This window comes from Leucoraja erinacea, chromosome 5, assembly GCF_028641065.1.
Source record: "Leucoraja erinacea ecotype New England chromosome 5, Leri_hhj_1, whole genome shotgun sequence".
NCBI lineage: Eukaryota > Metazoa > Chordata > Chondrichthyes > Rajiformes > Rajidae > Leucoraja > Leucoraja erinaceus.
In genome coordinates, this window is record NC_073381.1 from 59,340,724 (window position 1) to 59,365,065 (window position 24,342).

General features: G+C 40.2%; 1 protein-coding gene across 2 annotated transcripts in view; it reads left to right on the plus strand.

Annotated features, from left to right (window-relative positions):
* Positions 1-24,342, plus strand: part of man1a1 (mannosidase, alpha, class 1A, member 1) — a 409,100-nt gene that overhangs the window by 369,065 nt on the left and 15,693 nt on the right. For both annotated transcript variants that reach the window (XM_055635735.1, XM_055635736.1), the window contains exons 6-9: positions 1,071-1,194; positions 1,871-1,964; positions 20,199-20,314; positions 22,944-23,160. In XM_055635735.1, coding sequence (XP_055491710.1) covers positions 1,071-1,194; positions 1,871-1,964; positions 20,199-20,314; positions 22,944-23,160 — 551 coding nt within the window. The remainder of the gene's footprint in view (positions 1-1,070; positions 1,195-1,870; positions 1,965-20,198; positions 20,315-22,943; positions 23,161-24,342) is intronic.

Genomic DNA, 24,342 nt, shown 5'->3' on the forward strand with positions numbered 1-24,342 from the left:
GTATCCGCCGCTCGGACTGGCTGCGCCGTCTCCCCGGCAGTTCCCAAGAGGGCGTACGTGTTTTCATTAGGCACAGCCACCCGGGTCTCCTGCACACCACGGTTACCACCCTTTCAGTCACACACCTTTGTTCTTAAATATTAAAACATTTTATACAATACAATAAAACCATAATACAAGACAAACAAATATACTAAATAAACTACAATACAGCTATGTTACAAACCTTGTCAAGGATGCATTCAAAACCCCCCCCCCCCCCCCCCCCCCCCCCCCCCCCCCCCCCCCCCCCCCCCCCCCCCCCCCCCCCCCCCCGCCCCCCCCCCCCCCCCCCCCCCCCCCCCCGAGAGGTGCCCAGTAGTCCCCGGAATCCCCAGGGTGTCCATGGACAGCGCATAGTCCCTCTCTAACACCACTCGGGTGTGGACGTAACCCCGGGACAAGCAGCCGGCTCGGGCAAGGCCCTGTTCTGCCTGGCGCCGTGACCCGCGGATGGCCAGCTTGGCCCGCTCAGTAACTCTTGACTGTTTCTGCCACTCCTCTGGTGGCTGAACACAATAATGCTCATTCTGGTTCATTCTCATTCTGGTTCAATTCATCAGCGGAAGAAAGATGTTCGACTGCATTTCAAGAATAGAATAATTTTCTGTGGTTTATATACTGTGGGTTGGTCATTCTAATAATAGAAGCATCCTGAACACATGCAATAAATAAAGTAGTAATAGTTCATAAAAGTTACTTAATATAGTATTAATGGTGCTGGCTTGAAGGGCCAAATGGCCTACCCCTGCACCTATTGTCTATATACCTCAGCAAAATAAGACTTATATTACTCCCGTTTTTTTAAGTTTAATGAATTTCTTATGCTTTATTGTAAATTGCAATTTTTATTTGGGCAAAGATCATCACCAGTGAACTCAGTTTTGCTTCTGACATTGGAAATTGCAGATTATTTTTTGAGTTCTCGCTATTTAAATATTTAACCCAACTATTTCAAATAGTTTAGAGTATGCTTAATGGAAAGTGATTTGGCAAATGATACAACTTAACTATATGGAATGCTTTTACAGCGGAATTGGTCGGAACTGGCCTTGGGCATCAGGAGGTAGCAGTATCTTGGCTGAATTTGGCACCTTGCATCTCGAGTTCATGCATTTAAGTCAACTGTCTGGAAATCCAGTTTTTGCAGAAAAGGTCAGTCACTATCATATGTAATTTTAAATGTACCGCTGCCAAACATTTGAGTTGCAGAATAATTAACATTCAGAGCAGTGCCGAACCTATTGCAAAGTAATCATATAAAATTTTATCCTAAAATACATGTATAAAAGTCAAATAATTCCTCCACAAACATTTTTCCTGTTAAAAAGGATAAAACAGCAATATTTCTTGAGCTGATCACATAATAATGTACAGAAGACATTGTGGAATAGGTTACTTTGTTTTTCGCCCTATTATTTTTCATCTTGCCCTTTCAGGAAGAGCCTGGCTTTCATTAAATTGTGCACAGTTCTGCTATGCGTTATATAATCTGGTGTTCCACATAAAGTACATATTCTTTCCCTTTAAAACATTGCCTTAAGCACATGCAATATTGCATTCTCGTCTACCAGTTTCTCAAATCCACAAGTGAGAATTTTTTGGCTTAATGTAAGAAATAGTATTTAATTTATACTGAGTTTGCCAGAACAAAGGAGCATATGCAGGCTGTAACTGGAGCAGAGAATGTATTGGAAACCTAATTAAATATAAATTAAGCTTTGATTTTTTTTTGGTTTAGCTTTGAAAATTGAATCTGAGCTTTTATTGTAAATGGGAAATATTATCAATTTTTAAATTCAAAATGCAATAATTCGGGATATTTTGACAGATGATGAACATTCGAAAAGTTTTGAATCGTCTGGATAAACCTCAAGGACTGTATCCAAATTACTTGAATCCCAACAGTGGTCAATGGGGTCAACGTAAGTAAATACATTTGAAAATGAACTATATTTTTGAAAAAACAATACACAAGGACATTATCCTTACTCTCACTTTGACCTCATCTCATGTCAATCTTATTTTGAAGAGACTAATTTCTTCTTTGACCGATTATACTTTTTTCTTCTGAGGGATTTTCTCCATTCAATTATGGTATTCTCTGTAATATCTTTTGATTGAAGTCATGCTCAGCATTTCTGGTAATATTATTGATTAAATTTACCACATATTTTTAATTGTATTTTTGTGTTGATCGGCAACTGCTTCCGACTTTTGCTGAAGCCAAAGGTTTTCTTGATGCTATTTGTAAGAAGGACCTGCAGATGCTGATTTAAACCTAATATACAGGTAGACACAAAAAGCTGGAGTAACTCAGCAGGCCAGGCAGTATCTCTGGAGAGAAGGAATGGGTGATGTTTCAGGTTGAGACCCTTCTTCAGACAAGAGGTTATTGGTTCTTTAGGTTTAGGTTCTTTAAGAATATCTAATACACTGGAAAGTAATCTGTGAAGAAATTATAGACTGATAACTTATGGAGCAGTGTCCTGATTATTTTTTTCATTATATCAAATGACAAGTAAAATCCTATGACTGGACACAATTTGCAACATTCACAACCATTAGATAGACACAAAATGCTGGAGTAACTCGGGACAGTAATGCGGGACTGGCAGCATCTCTGGAGAGAAGAAATGGGTGACGTTTCGAGTCGATACCTTCTTCACAACATTCACAATCATCATATGGCAATCTGTCTGTTCCACATGGCTCTAAAGTCACTGACGGTGGACGCTACCTGTATCATCTGAATATTTCTGTATGTGGCATGTGTCAGACATATTTGTAGTCTGCAGTATACAGGGTGAAGAGGAACGGGGCAATTAACAATTAGGGGCAATTAACAATTTTACCAAAGTCAATTAACCTACAAACCTGTATGTCTTTGGAGTGTGGGAGGAAACCAGAGCACCCGGAGAAAACCCATATGGTCACAGAGAGAAAATACAAACTCTGTACAGATAACACCCGTCAGCCAGTATCGAACCTGGGTCTCTGAAGCTATAAAGCAGCAGCTCTATGCTGCACCACTGTGCCACCCTGGGTGATAATCTTTCTAAATTTTGTTATTACAAATTGGGGAAGAATATTGGGCCTTCTTAACAGTTCTGATGCAAGATCAATGACCTGAAATATTAACTATGTTTCGCTCTGTACAGCTTCTGACAGATCCATTTCCAATTTTCAGCAGCTGAAGTTTTTGAGTATGTTTGGCACAGATGTTTCTAATTTTGATTGTGGTTCATTCTCAGTTTGCAAATCTCAAGCTAATCTTGCCACCGTTCACTCTTTCCCCAACTGCTTTTCTCCAGCCACCTGCATTCCCCCAACAACCACCAATGTTTCATGTTTGTAATTTTTGCACTTAATTTACTCAAATCTTTGATCATAGTTTATTTAGCTGGTGCTAACTTCTCTTTTAAAATGTTTTAGCAGGATGTTTTTGCATTCAGTGAAAGATGAGACTAGCGTTGTAAGAAGATAACAGATATTCAAGTTTCCTGTGTTGTCGTAAAAATGTAGCCACATGTCAGTGCATGATCTGCCTTTTTAAAGTGATTTATATCTTTAAGTAGGCTTACATGTGAGAAAGAGAAGCACTGCACCTTATTTAGAATTCTTTTTACATAGTTACAAAGATCTTGCAGCCCAATCGTGATGTTTTTCTACAACTTGGTAATGGTTTGATTGCCCCAGCTTAAGACGAACAGAAGATGAATGGAGAAACAAAAAGCTGCAGATGCTGGTTAATACACAAGAGGACACGGTGGAGTCAGGCAGAAATCCTGGAGAACATGGATAGGTGAAGTTTTGTGTCGAGATCTTTCTTCGGAGAAAACAGGGAATTACAGACCAGTTAGTCTAACATCGGTAGTGGGGAAACTGCTAGAGTCGGTTATTAAAGATGGGATAGCAGCACATTTGGAAAGTGGTGAAATCATTGGACAAAGTCAGCATGGATTTATGAAAGGTAAATCATGTCTGACGAATCTTATAGATTTTTTCGAGGATGTAACTAGTAGTGTGGATAGGGGAGAACCAGTGGATGTGGTGTATCGGGACTTCCAGAAGGCTTTCGACAAGGTCCCACATAAGAGATTAGTATGCAAACTTAAAGCACACGGCATTGGGGGTTCAGTATTGATGTGGATAGAGAACTGGCTGGCAAACAGGAAGCAAAGAGTGGGAGTAAACGAGTCCTTTTCACAATGGCGGGCAGTGACTAGTGGGGTACCGCAAGGTTCAGTGCTAGGACCCCAGCTATTTACAATATATATTAATGATCTGGATGAGGGAATTGAAGGCAATATCTCCAAGTTTGCGGATGACACGAAGCTGGGGGGAGTGTTAGCTGTGAGGAGGATGCTAGGAGACTGCAAGGAGACTTGGATAGGCTGGGTGAGTGGGCAAATGTTTGGCAGATGCAGTATAATGTGGATAAGTGTGAGGTTATGCATTTTGGTGGCAAAAACAGGAAAGCAGACTATTATCTAAATGGTGGCCGACTAGGAAAAGGGGAGATGCAGCGAGACCTGGGTGTCATGGTACATCAGTCATTGAAAGTAGGCATGCAGGTGCAGCAGGCAGTGAAGAAAGCGAATGGTATGTTAGCTTTCATAGCAAAAGGATTTGAGTATAGGAGCAGGGAGGTTCTACTGCAGTTGTACAGGGTCTTGGTGAGACCACACCTGTAGTATTGCGTACAGTTTTGGTCTCCAAATCTGAGGAAGGACATTCTTGCCATAGAGGGAGTGCAGAGAAGGTTCACCAGACTGATTCCTGGGATGTCAGGACTGTCTTATGAAGAAAGACTGGATAGACTTGGTTTATACTCTCTAGAATTTAGGAGACTGAGAGGGGATCTTATAGAAACTTACAAAATTCTTAAGGGGTTGGACAGGCTGGATGCAGGAAGATTGCTCCCGATGTTGGGGAAGTCCAGGACAAGGGGTCACAGCTTAAGGATAAGGGGAAAATCCTTTAAAACTGAAATGAGAAGAACTTTTTTCACACAGAGAGTGGTGAATCTCTGGAACTCTCTGCCACAGAGGGTAGTCGAGGCCAGTTAATTGGTTATATTTAAGAGGGAGTTAGATGTGGCCCTTGTGGCTAAGGGGATCAGGGGGTATGGAGAGAAGGCAGGTACGGGATACTGAGTTGGATGATCAGCCATGATCATATTGAATGGTGGTGCAGGCTCGAAGGGCCGAATGGCCTACTCCTGCACCTAATTTCTATGTTTCTATGTTTCTACGTTTCAGAAGAAGCGTCTCAACCCAAAATGTCACCTATCTATGTCCTCCAGGATGCTGCCTGACCCGTTGAGTTACTCCAGCATTTTATGTCCAGAAAATGATTGAATAAGTTTGCCATTGTTATACACTGTACGCTAAATTGAAAGAATCATCCATTCATAGTGTTATAAATCCACAATGCTATGCAGGGGTTAGACACAAAATGCTTGAGTAACTCAGCAGATCAGGCAGCATCTCTAGAGAAGAGGACTAGGTTCGGTTTTGGGTCGAGACCCTTCATCAGACTGAGAGCTCAGAGCTTCAGATGGCCATGTTTAGAAAGAGTGTAAATGCTCAACAAAACTCAAGCAGCTCCTGCAACCTTTTCTATTGCAGTCAGTCCTCTCATGATGTGGTATTCTCTGTATCAGTGCTGACTGGACGATCACTTTGTTGATCACCTACACTTTCGGAAGATGGCCATCTGATGCTCCTGATTGGAAAATCATTTTATTTCCCTTCCCATGCCCACAGCAACCCATGTGTCCTCGTATTCCTCAACTGGCATGAATATTGAATCCTCCAGTTTCATGTAACCTGTTCTCTGTCCCTTTTCTGATCAAGCCTGGTCCTTATATGCACTTCTTTCCAACTCCCTGCCTCCCCCAGCCCTCTATCATCCAGTTTTATTCCCCTCCCCTCACATTCCATTTGCCCATTACCCACATACTCTATCAACTGGGTCCCTGCCCAACATTGTTCCTATTTGTCTCCCTTATATGAGTGTGTTTCCTTTCTTATCATAATCTATCATTCCCTACCACTTGGTGCCTCCATCTATCACCTCCCAGCTTCTTTCACTATTTCCTAACCCCCACTCCATGTGATGGAGTACACCAAACATGGAGCATCATGATGCAGCTATACAAGGTTTTGATAAGATCATGCTTGGAATACTTTCTGTAGTTCTGGTGTCCCAGCTAGAGGAAAGATGACATTAAGTTGGAAAGGGTACAGAAGAGATTCGCCAGGACATTACCTGGGTTTGAGAACTTGAGTTATAGGGAAAGGTCGGGTAGGCTGAAACTATTTTCTGGAGCATAGAAGTTTGAGGAGTGACCTTATTGAGGTGTACAAGATCATGAGGGGTATTGATAAGGTGAACGCACACATTATTTTTCTGGGGAAGAGGATTCTGAAATTCAAAGCTGCAGACTTGAGATGGGTGGGGAAAGATTTAAGAGGGACATCTTTTTCCCTCTGTACCTGGAATGAGATGCTGGAGAAAGCTATCGAAGCTATACATTTATGACTTTTAGAAGACATTTGGACAGATACATGGATAAGAAGCATTTAGAGAGCTGAGGGGCCAAATGAGGCAAGGTCACTATGCCAACTTGGTCGGCATGGACAAGGTGGGTCAAGTGGCCTGTTTCCATAGTGGTATAGCTGAATGATTCTACTTCTGAATAAGTCGCTGCTGGTCATTAATAAGGTTTGTTTGTTAATTTGGAATTTGTCTGAAAAATAAAATAGCTGCATGGTTATCAGGCCCAGGGTCACCCACACTCTCTGGAATCTCACCTCAGGTTTGATTCTTCAAAGAAATATTGTACACATGGCACTTTGCTGCTCATGGCTACATGGTGGAAATCAAGAAAAACACTTCAAGCAATGTGGTAGTTTATATTTTGGGACATATCACTTTTACTTTCACATCAGGAAGGGCTACTTGGATGCATTACAAGGTTCCCAGAAGTACAGATATTCATAGAGAACACTCATACCCCTACCGTCACTTCTTCAACTACTTGCTTTGATGAATGTCCTTTGCCCACGAGGACTGGCTCCAGCTTGTGGCACCCTTCAGAAATCAATGCAGGTTCATCTGGTTCCCTGGCAAGTCTCGTGTCACCCATCGCATATTCCTTGTACACAATTATTCCATGCCAGCACTCCCCAATATCTGAAGAAGTTCAGAATTTATTTTCAGGGCAGCTTTGTGAAATTAGTGTGTTGGGGGTATGTATGAAAATTGACCTCAAATGTCACATGTACCTGAAACGGAGTGGTCTGACATGAGGAAGCCTGAGTACAAATTTGAAATTGGGGCTAAATAATGACACAATTTCCTTTTGGAGACTTTGGAACAAGCATTAAGGGAATTACTGACACCATTTGGTAATGGTATTGGTTCATTGTTGTCATATGTACTGAAATGCAATGAAAAATGTTATTTTATGTACAGATTATACCATGCATGAGTACAACAGGTAGTGCAAAAGCGTGAAGAATATAGTGTTTCAGCTACAGAGTGAGTGCAGAAAGAACAAAAAAAAAAAGTGCAAGGGCCGCAACAATGTAGATTGGGAGCACATCCTTGGCATATGAAAGAACTGTTCAAGAGTCTAATAAGTCTTCTCTATAATTCCCTCACCATCTTCCAATCATAATTCCCTCACCATCTTCCAGCCCCGCCTCAAGATCCATCTCTTCACCTCTGCCTATCCTTAGCCCCAGGTCCCCCTCCCTTTTCATCTGTGCATTAATTGCCTCATATTGTGTTTTGAATTGAATTCCGTCTTTACTTTGTGTACTAGTCATGTCTCTACTATTTATTTCATTCCCCTTACATGTTTTTCCTCTACCTGCTAAATTTTTGTAAGGTGTCCTTGAGACTCTTGAAAGGCGCCCATAAATAAAATGTATTATTATTATTATTAATAACAGCAGAGAAAAAGCTGTTCTTGAATCTGGTGGTACTTCCCTCAGGCTTTTGTATCTTCTGCCTGATGGGAGCAGGGAGAAGAGAGAATGACCAGGACATAGTGGTCCTTGATTACGTTGACTGCTCTCCTGACAGTATGAAGTATGGATGGAGTCGATGAGGAGAGACAGGTGTACACGATGGACTGGGCTCCATCCACAACTCGCTATAATTTATTTCAGACTTGGGCAGAGCAATTGCAACAATCTCTAGGATACTACCATTACTTGTCTATGCAATACCTTTGTTTGCTCTCCCAAAATGCAGCAACTCACATTTATCAGGATTACATTTTATTTGCCATTGCTCCATTCAATTCTCCTCCTGATCAATAGCCTTAGATAACCTTTCTTGCTGTCTACAACATCACCATTTTTCATCCATCTTATCCCATACCTGTCTGGTACCCACAGTTGATTACTATGTTTCGTAGTTTGTCTACTACCTGAGCCCATTAAGGAAGCTTTCTCTCTCTCCCAATCATATTTTACTTAATCTATAAAACTAAAAGTCTCATCTTGACCAAATCCTGTCTGCACTGTATATTGATTTTAGAAAACACCCTACCCTATATCGCTATGATTTTTGCCCATCTTACTCAGTCCTCCTCCAGCCCTGAGGATTTTACTGATCGATGAAAACAAAATTATGAGTGTTTAAAACATCTTGAGATCAGTTGATTGGTCCTCTCACCTGTCAATCATCATAATGAAAGTAACGCCCCTTCCGGGGGGGGGGGGGCAGGACTATAAAACCCTGGATGCCTGAACGTGAGTCAGTCACTGGAAGATCGCGAGGCAGAGGCCACAACCGTGATTCAAAGTTGTGAATCAACTGAACTGTGAGTCTGCAATGTACTTGCAATAAATCATTTGTTAGCCCTTAATGAAAATGAAATGAGTTGTTTGGCCTGCCCTGTGCTTGAAACTGCAATGGAAATGGAAATGAAATGAAAATGCAATGAGCTGTTTGGCCTGCACTGTGCTTGAAACTTCAATGGAAATGGAAATGAAATGAAAATGCAATGAGCTGTTTGACCTGCCCTGCACTTGAAACTGCAATGTAAATGGCGATGAAATGAAGGGGAGAGACAGGTATACACGATGGACTGGGTTCCATCCACAACTCGCTATAATTTATTTCAGACTTGCACCATGCTGATAGATTGCGTTGGGGGACCAGCCCTCCCACTTAACAGGTTCCACTTAGTCTAGTGTGACATATAATATTTCCCAAGCATTTAAAGATTTGTCATTCGAGAGACTTTGTGGGTAGATAACAAATGCTATGTTGTCATTGGTAAAAACAAAGGTATGCTATAGTCAGTTCCATTTGTACACAGTGTCACCATGGCAGTCTTTTAGGAAGCACCTGTTTCTTATTTGGTTGCCCTTTCCACTCTGAATCAGATGGCTCTGGTTCAAGACATACTCCAGAGATTTGAACAAATATTCATGCAAACACTGAAGTGCATTACTCTGGGGGTTCTGCAACTTCTGACATCTTGTCTTTTAGATGAGACATCAAACTAAAATCTTGTCTGCTTGCTCAAGCGAACATAAAGGACCCCATGATACTGGTTAGCAGAAGAGCAGAGGGTGGTATTCCTGATGTACTGGGCTGTTTACCTCACTACAAATTATCCGATCATTATCACGTTCCTGTTAATGGAAGTTTTATGTGTGTAGTTCTGTGCATCGGATAAGAGCTACTTAATTAACAGCAGGCACTTTGCAATGTCTTTAAAGGAATAAGAAAGACAAATAATTGCATTTTCCTTTGTCTGCACAACTGGTGTTAACCTAAATAAATTGAAACTATCAGCATGGTGCAGGCTTTATATCATGAAAACTTTACATCCATGTAGAAACTAGTGACTCTTCGCCACAGATTAATTACTGTTGAGATGCAGTAACTGTTGTTATGTTTGCCAGACTTCAGGGCAGAATTCCACAGCGAATGAGCTGAGTAATCAGCTAAACTGCATTTTATTTTGTTGGTGTTCAGGAGATAGAAGTATTGATCAGCACACCATGAAAATTCCCTGTTTCGTTGATGAATGCTCGGGGATATGGGGAGAAATGTTGGAGTGACTGAATAAAGAATAACACTTGGGATTTATTAACAGGCAATAATCTCATCAGAAGGATTAGCTAATGATAATAAATCACCATAACCTTTTTCAGTTATGTCAAACTAGAGAATGTTTGGTAATCCACTTTTTTTTTAACACATTTTTTACATTCATTTTATGAATTTTGAAAGGAAGCCAGTTTATCTATGAAATTGTTGTTTCCTTAAATGAATGTTGAGTTAAAAATGCCTTGAAAACAATTTTGCCTGTAAATGTTGTAAAATGAAATGATAGTATTGATTTTGGCATATCTCAGTCATTTTGGCTTATTTGGAGACTGAAAACAATTTTAAATCAGTCAATGGGAGCAATGGGAGTATGATAATGAAAGCTGTTCTTCATCTAAAAATGTTCCATCTGCGTGGCTACCACCTACTGTGTTCTTGGTCTTTTGTTGTAAATCCTTTTAATATTTGTGTCAGTATTGGTAGCCAATCAGTTTGCTACACCCGCCCTTAACTTTTGCAGTGATATTTGGACTTGTCTGTTCTCCCTGCAAAATGAGCCAACAATCTTCACCAGTACTGTTAATCATACAATACAATACAATACAATACGGTTTATTTGTCACATTGCACAAAAAGTGCAAGTGAAATGGATATGTCAGCAGCAATACAATGATAAAGAGCATACACAATAACACAATAAAAATTTAACATAAACATCCGCCACAGCATTCATCACTATGGTGGAAGGCACACAATTTGGCCAGTCCTCCTCCATTTTCCCCCGTGGTCGGTAGGTCGTTTCGGGTCAATTTTGGCGCCAAACGCGAGCTTTGGCGTGCAGAGGACATCCTGGAAAAAATGTCTGGTTTTCGGAGCTTTTCGGTTTCCGGAACTCCGGATAAAAGGTTGTGCACCTGTACTGCTTCCATAAATACAAATGATGTAAACAGTGAGAATAGAGAAGCTTGTGTTGACCCAAAACATGCGTCAAGTAGGCCAATGAGGTTATTTGCACTCAGAGTCGTGGAGGACATCTAATAACAAGTCTGTATCCTACACACCTGCAATTACATTTGGAAGCCCAGAGATTACTGCCACTGATCTCCTTCTCCTCGAGAGGTTGTGCAATTTCAGTTAAGCATCAACTGCAGGAATTAATGGCCTAATTGGTCATTGAGGCATTTAACAGCTATTCTCAATATTAAAACAACTAAAATGTTGTTATTCTTTGCCACATGAATGTCAATAACTCATTAGATAAGATACTAAGCCATAATTAGACACAAAATGCTGGAGTAACACAGGTAGTCTGAAGAAGGGTCTTGACCCGAAACATCACCTATTCCTTCTATCCGGAGATGCTGCCTGTCCCGGTGAGTTACTCCAACATTTTGTGTCTATCTTTGGTTTAAACCCGCAGTTCCTTCCTAAAAATAAAGCCATGATTAGAGTCATAGCGTGATACAGTGTGGAAGCAGGTCCTTTGGCCCAACTTGCCCACACCGGCCAACATGTCCCAGCTACACTAGTCCCACCTGCCTGCACTTAGTCCATATCCCTCTAAACCTGTCCTATCCATGTATGTGTCTAAAGAGCCTGTCCCACTTTCACGACTTCATTGAAAACCTCTGCCAAGTTTAAAGGACCTAAAAAAAAATTAATATTGTGGTAATCTACGAACTCCTACGACCTTCCACGACTATGTTCACGAACTCATACGAGAATGGCTACGAATTTCCACGACTATTTTGATGCCCTCCTTATGAGTAAAAAGTTGCAATTTCTTTCATCCCGTCAATTTTTTTTACTCGTGGACATTTTTTATAGGGCTGGAAAAAACGTCCCGACTTACCTGATGCCACGAGTACCTACGGCTGGCATAACGAGCCGCTACGATACATCTACAAACTCCTACGACCTCCTACGGACTCGTTACGAACATTCTGCAAATTTGAATCAAGGGGAAAACTCGGTAGAATTTGTGAATAACTCGTGAAAGTGGGACAGGCCCTTTACTGTTTCTTAAATGTTGGGATAGTCACAGCCTCAACTACCTCCTCTTGCACCTTGTTCCATACACCCACCACCCTTTGTATGAAAACATTACCCCTCAGATTCCTGGTAAATCTTTTCCCCACCTTGAACCTATGTCCTCTGGTCCTCGATTCCCCTACTCCGGCAAGAGATTCTGTGCATCTACCCGATCTATTCCTCTCATGATTTTATACGTCATGATTTTGAATACAATAGACAATAGGTGCAGGAGTAGGCCATTCGGCCCTTCGAGACAGCACCGCCATTCAATGTGATCATGGCTGATCATCCCCAATCAGTACCCCATACCAGTATAAAATCACCCCTCATCCTCCTGCGCTCCAAGGAATAGAGACCCAGCCTACTCAACCTCCCCCTACAGCTCATACCCTCTAGTCCTGGCAACATCCTCATAAATTTTCTCTGAACCCTTTCAAGCTAGATAATCCTTTCAAGCTACAGAGGAGATTTACTAAAATGTTGCCTGGGTTTCAGCAACTAAGTTACAGAGAAAGGTTGAACAAGTTAGGGCTTTATTCTTTGGAGCGCAGAAGGTTAAGGGGGGACTTGATAGAGGTTTTTAAAATGATGAGAGGGATAGACAGAGTTGACGTGGAAAAGCTTTTCCCACTGAGAGTAGGGAAGATTCAAACAAGGGGACATGACATGAGAATTAAGGGACTGAAGTTTAGGAGTAACATGAAGGGGAACTTCTTTACTCAGAGAGTGGTAGCTGTGTGGAATGAGCTTCCAGTGAAGGTGGTGGAGGCAGGTTCGTTTTTATCATTTAAAAATAAATTGGATAGTTATATGGATGGGAAGGGAATGGAGGGTTATGGTCTGAGTGCAGGTATATGGGACTAGGGGAGATTATGTGTTCGGCACGGACTAGAAGGGTCGAGATGGCCTGTTTCCGTGCTGTAATTGTTATATGGTTATATGGTTATAATGTATTTCCTATAACATGGTGCCCAGAACTGAACACAATATTCTAAATGCAGTCTCACCAAAGTCTTATACAACTGCAACATGACCTCCCAACCTCTATACTCAATACTCTGACTGAAGGCCAATGTACCAAAAGTCTTTTTGACTACCTTATCTACCTGCGACTCGACCATCAAGGAACCATTGTTGGTTGACCGCTACTCTGTGCCTTGAAACTGATTCTGTGAAAATTGCCATTCCTCCTAATAAATAAACACCTCAGTTTAGTGTAATTGATAGATACAGAGCGGAAAAGGCCATTTGCCCCACGGACCAGCGATCCCAGCACACTAACAGTATCCTACACACACACTAGGAACAATTTACAATGTTATCAAGCCATTTAGCCAACAAACTTGTACATCTTTGGAGTGTGGGAGGAAACCGGAACACCCGGAGAAAACCCTTGCAGGTTACATAGAGAGCATACAAACTCTGCACAGACAACACCCGTAGTCAGGATCATCCCCGATTCTCTGGCATTGCAAGGCAGCAACTCTACCACTGCGTCACCGTGCCACCCTGTTTAAAATAGTTGTTGAAGTTTACTTGAATTTCTATTTCTATCTTAATTATCTTTATTTTATATCCAGCAAAACTTTTCAAAAGGTTAGTTAGGTTGGCTTTTTGCCTCTTGGTTTGCTATATTTGTGAATTCTTCAATGTGATTGACTACTTGATATTATGACAACTGGTTTATTTAACACCTGACAGCAACTAGCATTGGAAGAAGTGAGATCTAAACCATCATGTCTGCTAGATTTTTGTGTGCACCTTTCTTCACTGATGCTTTGCCATTGATCACAAAATCATACCATAATCTTTTTCACAATAATGGCTGCACTGGTCATCTGATCAGTTTGCTACTCCTTCTCTTTTTCTTTATATTTCTGGTCGATGGTGCCTCCTTCAACCAACATAAACTCATTCATATACCGTATCCTTCTGTCCATTTCTTTCTTATGGTTAGGCCATGGCTTGAGTATTGTTTTCTGTTGTGGACACCACCTTTTCGGACAGACGGGAAGATCCTTGAGGGGATGGACAGGAGATTTACCACTATGGTTCAAAAATGAGGGGTTCCAGCTAAAGTATTAGAGAGGAAAAGCTTTGATCATTCATCTTGGTGAAGCGAGTTGCAGAAGGCTAAAATGAGATACAAATTATGACAGGCTTAGATGCTAGATCAAGCTGATGGTACAAGTAGGTGACATTTGATTTTGTGCAAGATGCACAGAGGGATGTGAAGATGATTTGTGTTTTACTCAACGAATGTACTGACCTGGAACTCACTGGCTGCAACGGTGGTGGAACCAGAGGTGATAAATGAATTCAAAAGAAAATTGGACAGGCACTTAAAAGAAATAAACATCCAGGGAAATGGACTGAGTGAATTGCTACTTAGACAGCTGCCATGAACCTGATGGGCTTAATGAGCACCTGCTGTGCTAAAGGTGCGATAGACTGAGGAGGAAAATTAACATTTTAAGCATTTACACCAGGTAAAAAGCATTTTTGTTTCATTGTCATGTTTAGTTTCTGTGTATATATTAGGTACCTAATTTAGCATTCAAGCACAATGAATGCGGCTAAACCACTGGGCCTAGTGTGATTTGATAGATAGATAGATAGCCTTTTATTGTCATTCAGACTTAGTCTGAATGAAATTGCAGCAGTCATACATATAATACCATACAATAAAACAACAATAAACACACATTAACATCCACCACAGTGAGTCCACCCAGCATCTCCTCACTGTGATGGAGGCAAAAGTCTTAGATCGCAGTCTCTTCCCTCCTCTTCTCCCTCTGCGCTGGGGCGGCACAAAGTGAGGGCAAGAGAAACTACACAAGTAGCTGGAAGTTGTAGATTTTACTGTCACGTTTGGAGATTCAGATCAACATTATTTCATTTTTATATTGCATAAGTGAATGACAGTTAAAGCCCCTGCCCCACTTTCACGACGTACACGGCCTCTGCTGAGTTTGCCCTTGACTCATACTCGCAGCATGGTCGCCATGAGGTCGTGATGCTTGTCGTAGGTACTCGTGGCATCAAGTAGGTTTTTTCTACCCTGATAAAAAATGTCCACGAGTAAAAAAAAGGTTGGCATGGAAAAAAATCGATACTTTTTACTCGTAGGTAGGTCGTAGGTAGGTCGTGATGCTCATCGTAGGGAGTCGTAGGTGGTCGAAGGCAGTTGAAGGTAATAGCTCCAGGGTGAAAAAAAGGTCAGTAGAAAAAAAAGGTTATTTAAACAGCAGAATGTCACCTCTGTCACTCCAAGGCATGTTCATTCATAGCTGGAATGAAACCAGATGACTGGAAGAGAGTGGCGCTGGGCTTTGACAAAAGATGGAACTTTTGGAGAGGAGACTTGTGTTTTAGAGATGGCACCAAAAAGGCAGCAGCGCAGGGGGAGGGCACAACCCTAAAAAAAACTGGCCATGTAGGTGTTGCCCACCCAAGCGGAGGAGTGGCAGGAGGTGGTGCCACAGGAGGTGATAGTGCAGGAAGAGGTAGCCCTGCATGAGAGACCCCTGGAGGAGGAGACCAGGGTGGTAGTATATGTCCCCACCACCACCCCATCCTTCACTGCCTCATTTGAAGGCAGCAAAGCAGCCCTTTGTCCTGTGTCTGACACAGCATCAGAGGCAGATGCCTCATTGGTGGTGAGGGAGGATGGAGGAAGGTTATGCCCTAAACCTTCACCAGGCAGCAGGAAGGGGACCTTGAGGAATGGTTCCAGCAGAATGCCATCCTGTACGAAAAGGAAAATGAAGGGTACAGGGACAAGAATGGCATGTTTGCCATCCACTGCCCCACATGTGTGCTTAAAGTTCCATCCTTTGTCAAAGCCCAGCGCCACTCTCTTCCAGTCATCTGGTGCACTGGGACAGTCCATCACATCATCTCCATTCACCCATTGAAACCTCTTCTTGTGCTTCCTCTTCAACCTTGCTCTTCCCCTTCTGCCTTTCTTAAAAGGCTGCTGAAGCAAAAGGGCCACTGCAAACAGCAGTAAAACGTACATGGTGGAAGCCAGTCTTCAACATAGTCGAAGGAGGTCTTCGACATAGTCGTAGGAGGTCGTACGTTACCGCGACCTTGATTTTTTTTTTTTAGGTCGTTTAAGGTCGTCAGACGTCGCAAATTAGGTCGTGAAAGTGAGACGGGGGCTTAAGGAGTTGATGAGACATTAGGTGGTAGGAGGTAAGAGTGACTGGAACTCTTTGTTTGATATAAGATACAGGGCAAAGTTGTTTGGTTGGTCGGCCTGTTTACGTGTTGCATTTCTTATATTGAGAATTAAACACTTTAATTAAGTATATGAATTTCACAAATGGATCAGGTATTTGAATCGCATTCTAGAGAACCCACCTGTAGAGAAAGCATTCTTATTTATGGCTCACTTTAGTTGTACCAAAAGTGGTCATATGATGAATATTTGTGTACTGGCAGCACTTGCATTGTCCAAGCACACTTAAGTCTTCTCCATTACAAGATATATCTTCACGTGAGAGAATTAGATAGAGCTCTTGAAGAAAGTGGAGTCAGGGGATATGGTGAGAAGGCAGGAGCAGGGTACTGAATATGGATGATCAGCCATGTTCAAAGTTAATGGTGGTGTTAGCTCGAAGGGCCGAATGGCCTACTCCGGCACCTATTGTCGATTGTGATCACCACAATGGAAAACCACGGACCATTACTTGTACTGTCATTAATTTGTTTTGCACTAATGTCTTGTTTTTGCAGTCTTTTTTAAACTTTCTTACAGAATATATGTGTAATTCATTCCTAATTTATGTTTTTGTGTGTGGTCTGAGTGTGTGTTCGTGTGCATGTGATGCTACTGTGCGAATGATTTTCAGTGTACCTGTACCTCACCACACATGTGCCTATGACAATAAACATGACTTGTTTTACCATTATATTTAATTTGATATATAATAACTTAGAAGGAACTAATTCAGCATTGTATATATTCTCATTAAATATCACAGTTGCTTTAAAAGTTTCAGTATGGATTTCCCACCAGTAAATTAGTATGCTTGATAAATTGATATTTTGTATCCCCTATTCTCTACCTCAGTTAGAATTGATCTTGTCTGTTCTGGAAGTTTTTGTTTGGCAGAAACAGAAGTCTCCATTTAAAATTGTCTGCCAGGAATATTATTTTTTATCCCTCATTGCGGAAGAACTCTATAAATTAGTTTTTAAAATTCTGGCAAATGGCCAATTTTTGTGTGAATTCATTTAACTTGACTAATCTGACAGCAGCGTGACAGTGAATAGCTGCAGTAATGTGCCTGTAGAATTTTGTCTGCTGTAATAAAGCATATAATAACACAGAAAATTATTGATGAACGTCCCTTAAGATGAATGTGCAGTTACTTGTTTCACTTGCAAATGTCAAAGGTTTCCATGGTAATTTCTTCTTGGAAGCCTTCCTTTGTGCCTTCAGTTGTAAATATGTGTCTCAAGCTTGCCACCTACATTTGGTAGCTGGTAACAGATTTAGTCTCCTTCAGTAACCGTGCAATTGCAAAAAAGGTTTTTAAGACCTTTGCGATGAATTTGATATTTTCCCTTTCCCCAAAGTATATACTTGCTGTTCAGGGAAGGTCTCAAAACTCTTCAAAGCTGCTCACTTGCTGGTCCTAGAAATAACATTGCAGTGATTCAGAATTGTGTGGAAGTACCATGGATCGTATTTCCAGAATCTTTTTCTTACGGGTGTTCTAAATTTGTTAATAAAATTGTGTAGACTTTATAAAACAGTGATGTGTTTGTGTAGCACAGCACACGTGGCTCCCGTGTATATCAAAGAGATTTTCAATTCTTATCTGGTTGATGGCAGAAAGAAAGGTGTGGAGAAAAAAAATGTTTGATCCAACTGAGGGGACTGGTCGACACAAAATGCTGGAGCAACTAAGCCGGACAGGCAGCATCTCTGGAGAGAAGGAATGGGTGACATTTGGGTCAAGACACTTCTTCAGTCTGAAGAAGGGTCTCGACCCAAAAATATCACCCATTCCTTCTCTCCAGAGATGCAGCCTGACCCACTGAGTTAGTTACTCCAGCATTTTGTGTCTACCTTTGATTTAAACCAGCACCTGCAGTTCTTTCCTGCACAAATGAAGGAGACTCACTGACGTCCGAGGAAGGGTTGTTCCTCCTCCATAATTGGTGGTGAAGATAACAAACTAAAAACAAGAGCAAAGTGTGTATTGCATGTTCAACGTATAACCAAACTCTCTACATATAGGTTTATTGCAACAAATTATGTTTTGTTTTTAATGTATTTTCTATTTTGCTAAATTATGTGCACTATATTTAGGCAAACCAATTCCAAATGACGCAATGCAAGCTTTTAATTTGCTTCTCTGCGTGACCATTAATCATTGTTTTTCTATCTTGAGCATTCATGTAGTTTACAATACTTCTGATCTAAACATGATTCAATATGATTCTGTGGATTCAGCATTACATTTCATGCAGAAATAACTTGACATCAGAAATTCAGTTCATTTTAAATTCTACTTCCAACAACTGTAATATTGTATGATCCAAAATGACATTTCACATATACTTAAATGATGCAGTAAATGTTGGTAACACCCTGGAGGTTAGGTAGTATCTGAGGAGGGAGAGAGTGTCTAGTTGATAACCCTTTTAGCTGACCAATGGTACAACCCTGCTCATAATTTCTTATGTATTCTTTTCCTGTGTGACTAATAATGTGAAGTTGCTAGAATAACTCTTAACGAAGGTTAACGTGGGCTAAATATAATGCAGTGCTTAAAGTAAGTGAAGTGTGAATTTAAAAATATATACAATTTCAGCAATTGGCTGCTTTCAAAACTTTCAGTAGCCTTTTATAATATTCAACTTTTTTTTTTAAACTAACATGCACCACATACTCTCTGTCCTGGCAGACTGTGTATGATTTTAAGCCCACATGTTTTCCAGTTGTACTTTGCTGTGCATGTCTGTAGTCTGGATGTGGTAACTGCATATGAATTGCAGACAGTAATATGCATGAAAAGATTTCAACCAATCTTTTGATGATTGCTTAATCTGAGATTTATTTTAAATGTAATCTTAAATGGTGGTCAGAGATGAACACATCTTTAACTGCATTATTGGTACCAATTTTAGTCTGATGGATCAGTTTTTAAAAGTTTTTTTTAAACAGTATTATTTTAAAATATGAAAGCATTATTAATCAAACCGTTTCAAGGAAGGTTTGCTTGTTCTATCATCGCCTGGACTAAACTATTTCATGCTCCCCATTCTACCATTCGTAAATTTAAGGTCGTCCACAACGCATGCAAAATTCATTGACCAATGTTCCACCATCCTTACCAGTCACCTACTGCTTTGGCCTGCATGATTTAAATAAGAAATTCTCATTCTTCTTGGCAGATTCCTCCGCAATCTTGCCTCACCTTAACTCTGTAATTTGCACACTTCTAATTCTGGGCCCTTGTGTTTCACTTATTTTAATCACTCCCTAAATAATTATTTTAATCATTAGCACCCACTCCTTCAGGTGCTAAAGCCTTAACCTTGGAATTCCCTTAATATCTCCTCCATCCATTGAGAATGTTTTTAAACCTATTTATTTGACCAGGTCTTTGATCACTTGCCTTAATATCTATCTATTTGGCTTGGCCTCCCACTGTGTTATTATTCTCCTGTAAATCACCTAAGGATGTTTCATGTTTACAGTTTCCCTCTAAATGCAAGGGATTGTTGAAACCTAAACAATTAGCATCTGCAAGTGTCAAGCTAAAATGGGTTGGACTGTTTTATGGGAATAATGACTAAATATTACACAATGGTGCTTTGTGCTGAAAAATAACTCAGATTTTTAATCTGTGCTTGGAATTATTTCATTTTTTCTGGCTTCGGCTATAACATTAGTTAATATATGAACTGTCAGTAATATGCTGTAAGCGGGAGAATTATTTTATAGCCTCACACTATGCTTCATTTTGAGAATATCTGTCAGAACTTGCTGGTTAATGTACCTGTTTTTTCAGATCACGTATCTATTGGAGGGCTTGGAGACAGCTTTTATGAATATTTGCTCAAGGCATGGTTGATGTCAGACAAGACTGATGAAGAAGCCCGGAAAATGTATTATGATGCGGTTCAGGTAAACAAAGCATTTTAATCTTCTGGCTCTTGACAATACAAGTGTATATATAGTTCATAAAATGAAAAGAAATGCAGAAATTCTAAACCATTGGGTGCTTATATATGACTAGTTATAAATTATAACTTAAATATATTATGGATTTATTTTAAACTTGATAAGTACTTGCGCCGAACTGTTGCTTTATGTATGCTTTCTTCACCCGCATTTACAGAATGATACAGCAATCTATCTCAATAAAGGAATTTATCTTGCACATCAAAGGATATTGTGCAGAACACTTTAACATTACAAAAGACCATGTCACTTTAATAAAATAAGAAGTTACCCAAGTAATAAATGAAATGAATAATGAATTCTGTATAACAATGAAACCTTAGTGCATTGTAAATTCCAATTTGCAATATTATCTATATTTACTGCAAGAACTTTTTATATAGCTTAGGTTCATTGAAAAAACATCAATTATTGTTTATAGACTTCTTTCAAATGAATAAATGCAATATGACTGAACTGAGATACTGTATAATTCTATTTCTTGACCAAGACTAAACGAGTTTATAATAAAATACAAAGTGCTGGAGTAACTCAGAGGATCAGGCAGCATCTCTGGAGTAAATGGATAGGTGACATTTTGGGTTGAGACCTTTCTTCAGATTGAGTCTGAAGTAGGGTCACAACCCAAAATGTTACCTATCCACATCCTTCCGAGATCAAGCCTGACCCACTGAATTACTCCAGCGCTGTCTTTTTTTTTTGTAAAAACAGCATCTGCAGTTCTTTCTATTTGCAGATTGCATGTGTATCTGTTTCCCTTCGATTAACCTGGTACTACATGAATTCCAGTGTGCTAAATGTACTTGAACAAGCAAAACCATTGCATAATATTTAGCTGAAATCTGTTATCACAGTGGGTTTGGTGTAATTGTCATTTGCTTCTCTGCTAAAGTTTCATGCAACTCTAAGATCAGGGCAGGACAATTTGGCTACATATTCCTGATTATTTTAACTATGGATGTGAATTTTATTTTCAGTTTGCTACCTGAATTTCACATTTTTAGCGCAATTCCTGCAACATATTAAATCAGATAGCACTGTGGTACATGCACGGTGCATGCGCACGTTTACGTTATGTGTATGTTAAATTGAAATATTGCATCTAGCTATATTCTCAATATTAATATGCCAGCCTTGATTTATTGGTAACACTCCTACATGTGAGATAGAGGTCATGGATTCAAACTCCGTTGCAAAGATTTGGGCATATTGTCCATACAGACAATTCGATATTGTATGCCAACATTTTGCTGTTTTGTCCCATGAGATTTTACACTGATATATCTGCCCTTCTGGCAAAATGTAAATGACACTATTCAAAAAGACCAACGTGTTTCCCTGGAATGCCGTCTGATAGTTAACCATCAGCCACATTCCTGAAACTGATTATCTGTTCATTTCACAGATGTTTGTGGGAACACTTTATGTTTCCATGCATTACAACTGTATCTATTCCTTCTCTCCAGAGATGCTGCCTGCCCCTCTGAGTTACAGTACTCCAGCTTTTTGTGTCTATCTTGTATCTCCCATCCCCCAGCCTTCTGGCTACTCCTCCTTTTCCCTTTCTTGTCCCCACCCACCCCCGCCCCCGATCAGTCTGAAGAAGGGTTTCGGCCCGAAACGTTGCCTATTTCCTTCGCTCCATAGATGCTGCTGCACCCGCTGAGTTTCTCCAGCTTTTTTGTGTAACCTTGTATCTAGACCTCATTGGTCTCCCATTGGCTGTTCAATGCTTGGTATGATATCAATATGTAACATTGAATATAAATACAAGGTTTATCTTTAAACAAAACCCAAGATCTACATTTTTGTTCATTTAAAAAATGCATGCAGCATTTGTGTTAATAAATTCAGTAATTCAGGCCAATTTTAACATCCCTGATTTGTTTGATCCAAGCCAATGAAAGAGTTTTGTATTTTTTTTTCATAACATAGATTGTTGCCATACTTACCAGAGATAAAGTGTTGGATTTCCATTTTTTTAATTTGACTATTGAAGAATTGACAGAAAGGATATTGTGCCCATGAGATTTCACACTGATACATCAGCCCCTCTGGCATAATGTAAATTACTCTATTCCAAAGGTGTTAAATCACTTTGTAAACAGAGGTGAACGTAAGCTGGTACAGCACACCTTCAAGTAACTAACCAATGTAATTAGTATAAATAGGCTTAAGTCAGTAACATTAGCAATATAATCATACCAGTAATATATTTAGTTTACTTGTACCCCTTTCTGGAAGTCACACTCGAAATAAAGGAGGTGGACAAATGATTCTTAGCTGGACCCAACCCCTGATTTGGAGTGTTTTATTGCAAAGTTTTGAAGTAATTTGTGTTTGATGATATCAGAAACTCAGAAGAATGGGTGATTCATTGAGGGACGGAATAAACATTCATTCAAATTGGCCAAAGTATTAATAACTCCGATTAATAATTTGTTGCAAGGACCCCCACAGTGAAAGAGCAAAGTCCACACTAGATTTTTCATTTGAACAGAAATACTATTTATATTACTGCAAAATATATAACCAAGAAAACTCATGAGACAATATCTCTTTATTTACCAAGGCAATTGAGAAGCATTTGATTAGAAAATCCAATGGAGGCTTTAAATATATTGCTGAATGGAAAGGTGGCTTACTGGAGCACAAGATGGGACATCTGACCTGTTTTGCTGGAGGAATGTTTGCACTGGGGGCCGATGGCGCGCCTGAAGATAGTGGTCATCACATGGAACTGGCTGCTGAGATTGCACATACTTGCCATGAGTCTTATGATCGTACAGGTGAGACTCATGTGATGAGTAATGTTTATTATCCTTTTATTCTCAATAATGATCTTCCCTTCCAATTATTTGTTGGGTGCTGTGCCTCTTTGTCTATTGGCAATTTCTTCAAGTATCTATTCCCCAAGCACAAAGTATTAAAATGGCAGGTTACATTGCAGTTGCATCTGATCCTTTTATCACCTTTATGGAATCTGCATGGTAGCAATTCCTGTAAAGATCTTTATAATGTACAGATGAAAGAGCATAGAAACAGCCTAATCAGCCAAGGGTGTTTGTTTTGTTGAGGACCATGAGCCCTGATCACTTTTAACCTTCCTATTCCAGGGCAGCAAACACTATTTTTTCACTTTTTTAAATTTTGAAGTAACTTTCTAATAAGTATGTTCTGACAGATGGTAGATAGCGAGAATAATGGGGCACTGCAGTTTGTCACCTCCTGCTGGGTTCTGCTAAGGATTAAAACTCCAGGCTGGTTGAAGGATTAAAATGCAGATCCAGAGTTTAGCTGATATCAGGAGATAATTTGCTCCAGACACCATAGGGATGTCTGCCTCTGGGAAAAATGCCATTGAAATAATATGAACAGAAAATTATATGGTTCTAAGAGCTTGTCTAGTTTAAAGGTGTAAATAAGAGGGCGGAATAACTTTCACGACGTGAAATCCCATAAAATGACCTGCTGTGGAGTTAAAGCTAATTGCTATTTGTCAATGTGGCCAATTGTGTTACTGACATCTTTACTGTAATCTTGGAGCGATACATCATCACTACCTCCCCACCACCTCTGCCAACCTTTTCACATTCTGGCAGTCTGGCCATCAGGCCTGAATGAACCACAGTTTCTTCCAGTTAAACATTAAGCAGACTGAAATCATCAACTTTGGTACCTCGCCACAAATTCTCCAAACTGCCATTTTGAAAATTGCGAGTGAAAAATCACAACCATAAAATATCTCAAATGTTTAATAAACAATTTAAGGATTTAGTAGGAGTATATTCAATAGTTCCTCCTTCCTACCCTCCACTCCCAGAATGAGGACAGGAGTGATTAGATAGAATCAGGTCATGCTCAAAAACTCCACTGCAGGCTAGTTGCCAACTCTGTGCCGTTTGCTAATTAACTTGATGGCACCATGCCGCTAGTGTTAACTGTGCTGATGAATAGCTGCTGCATTAGCA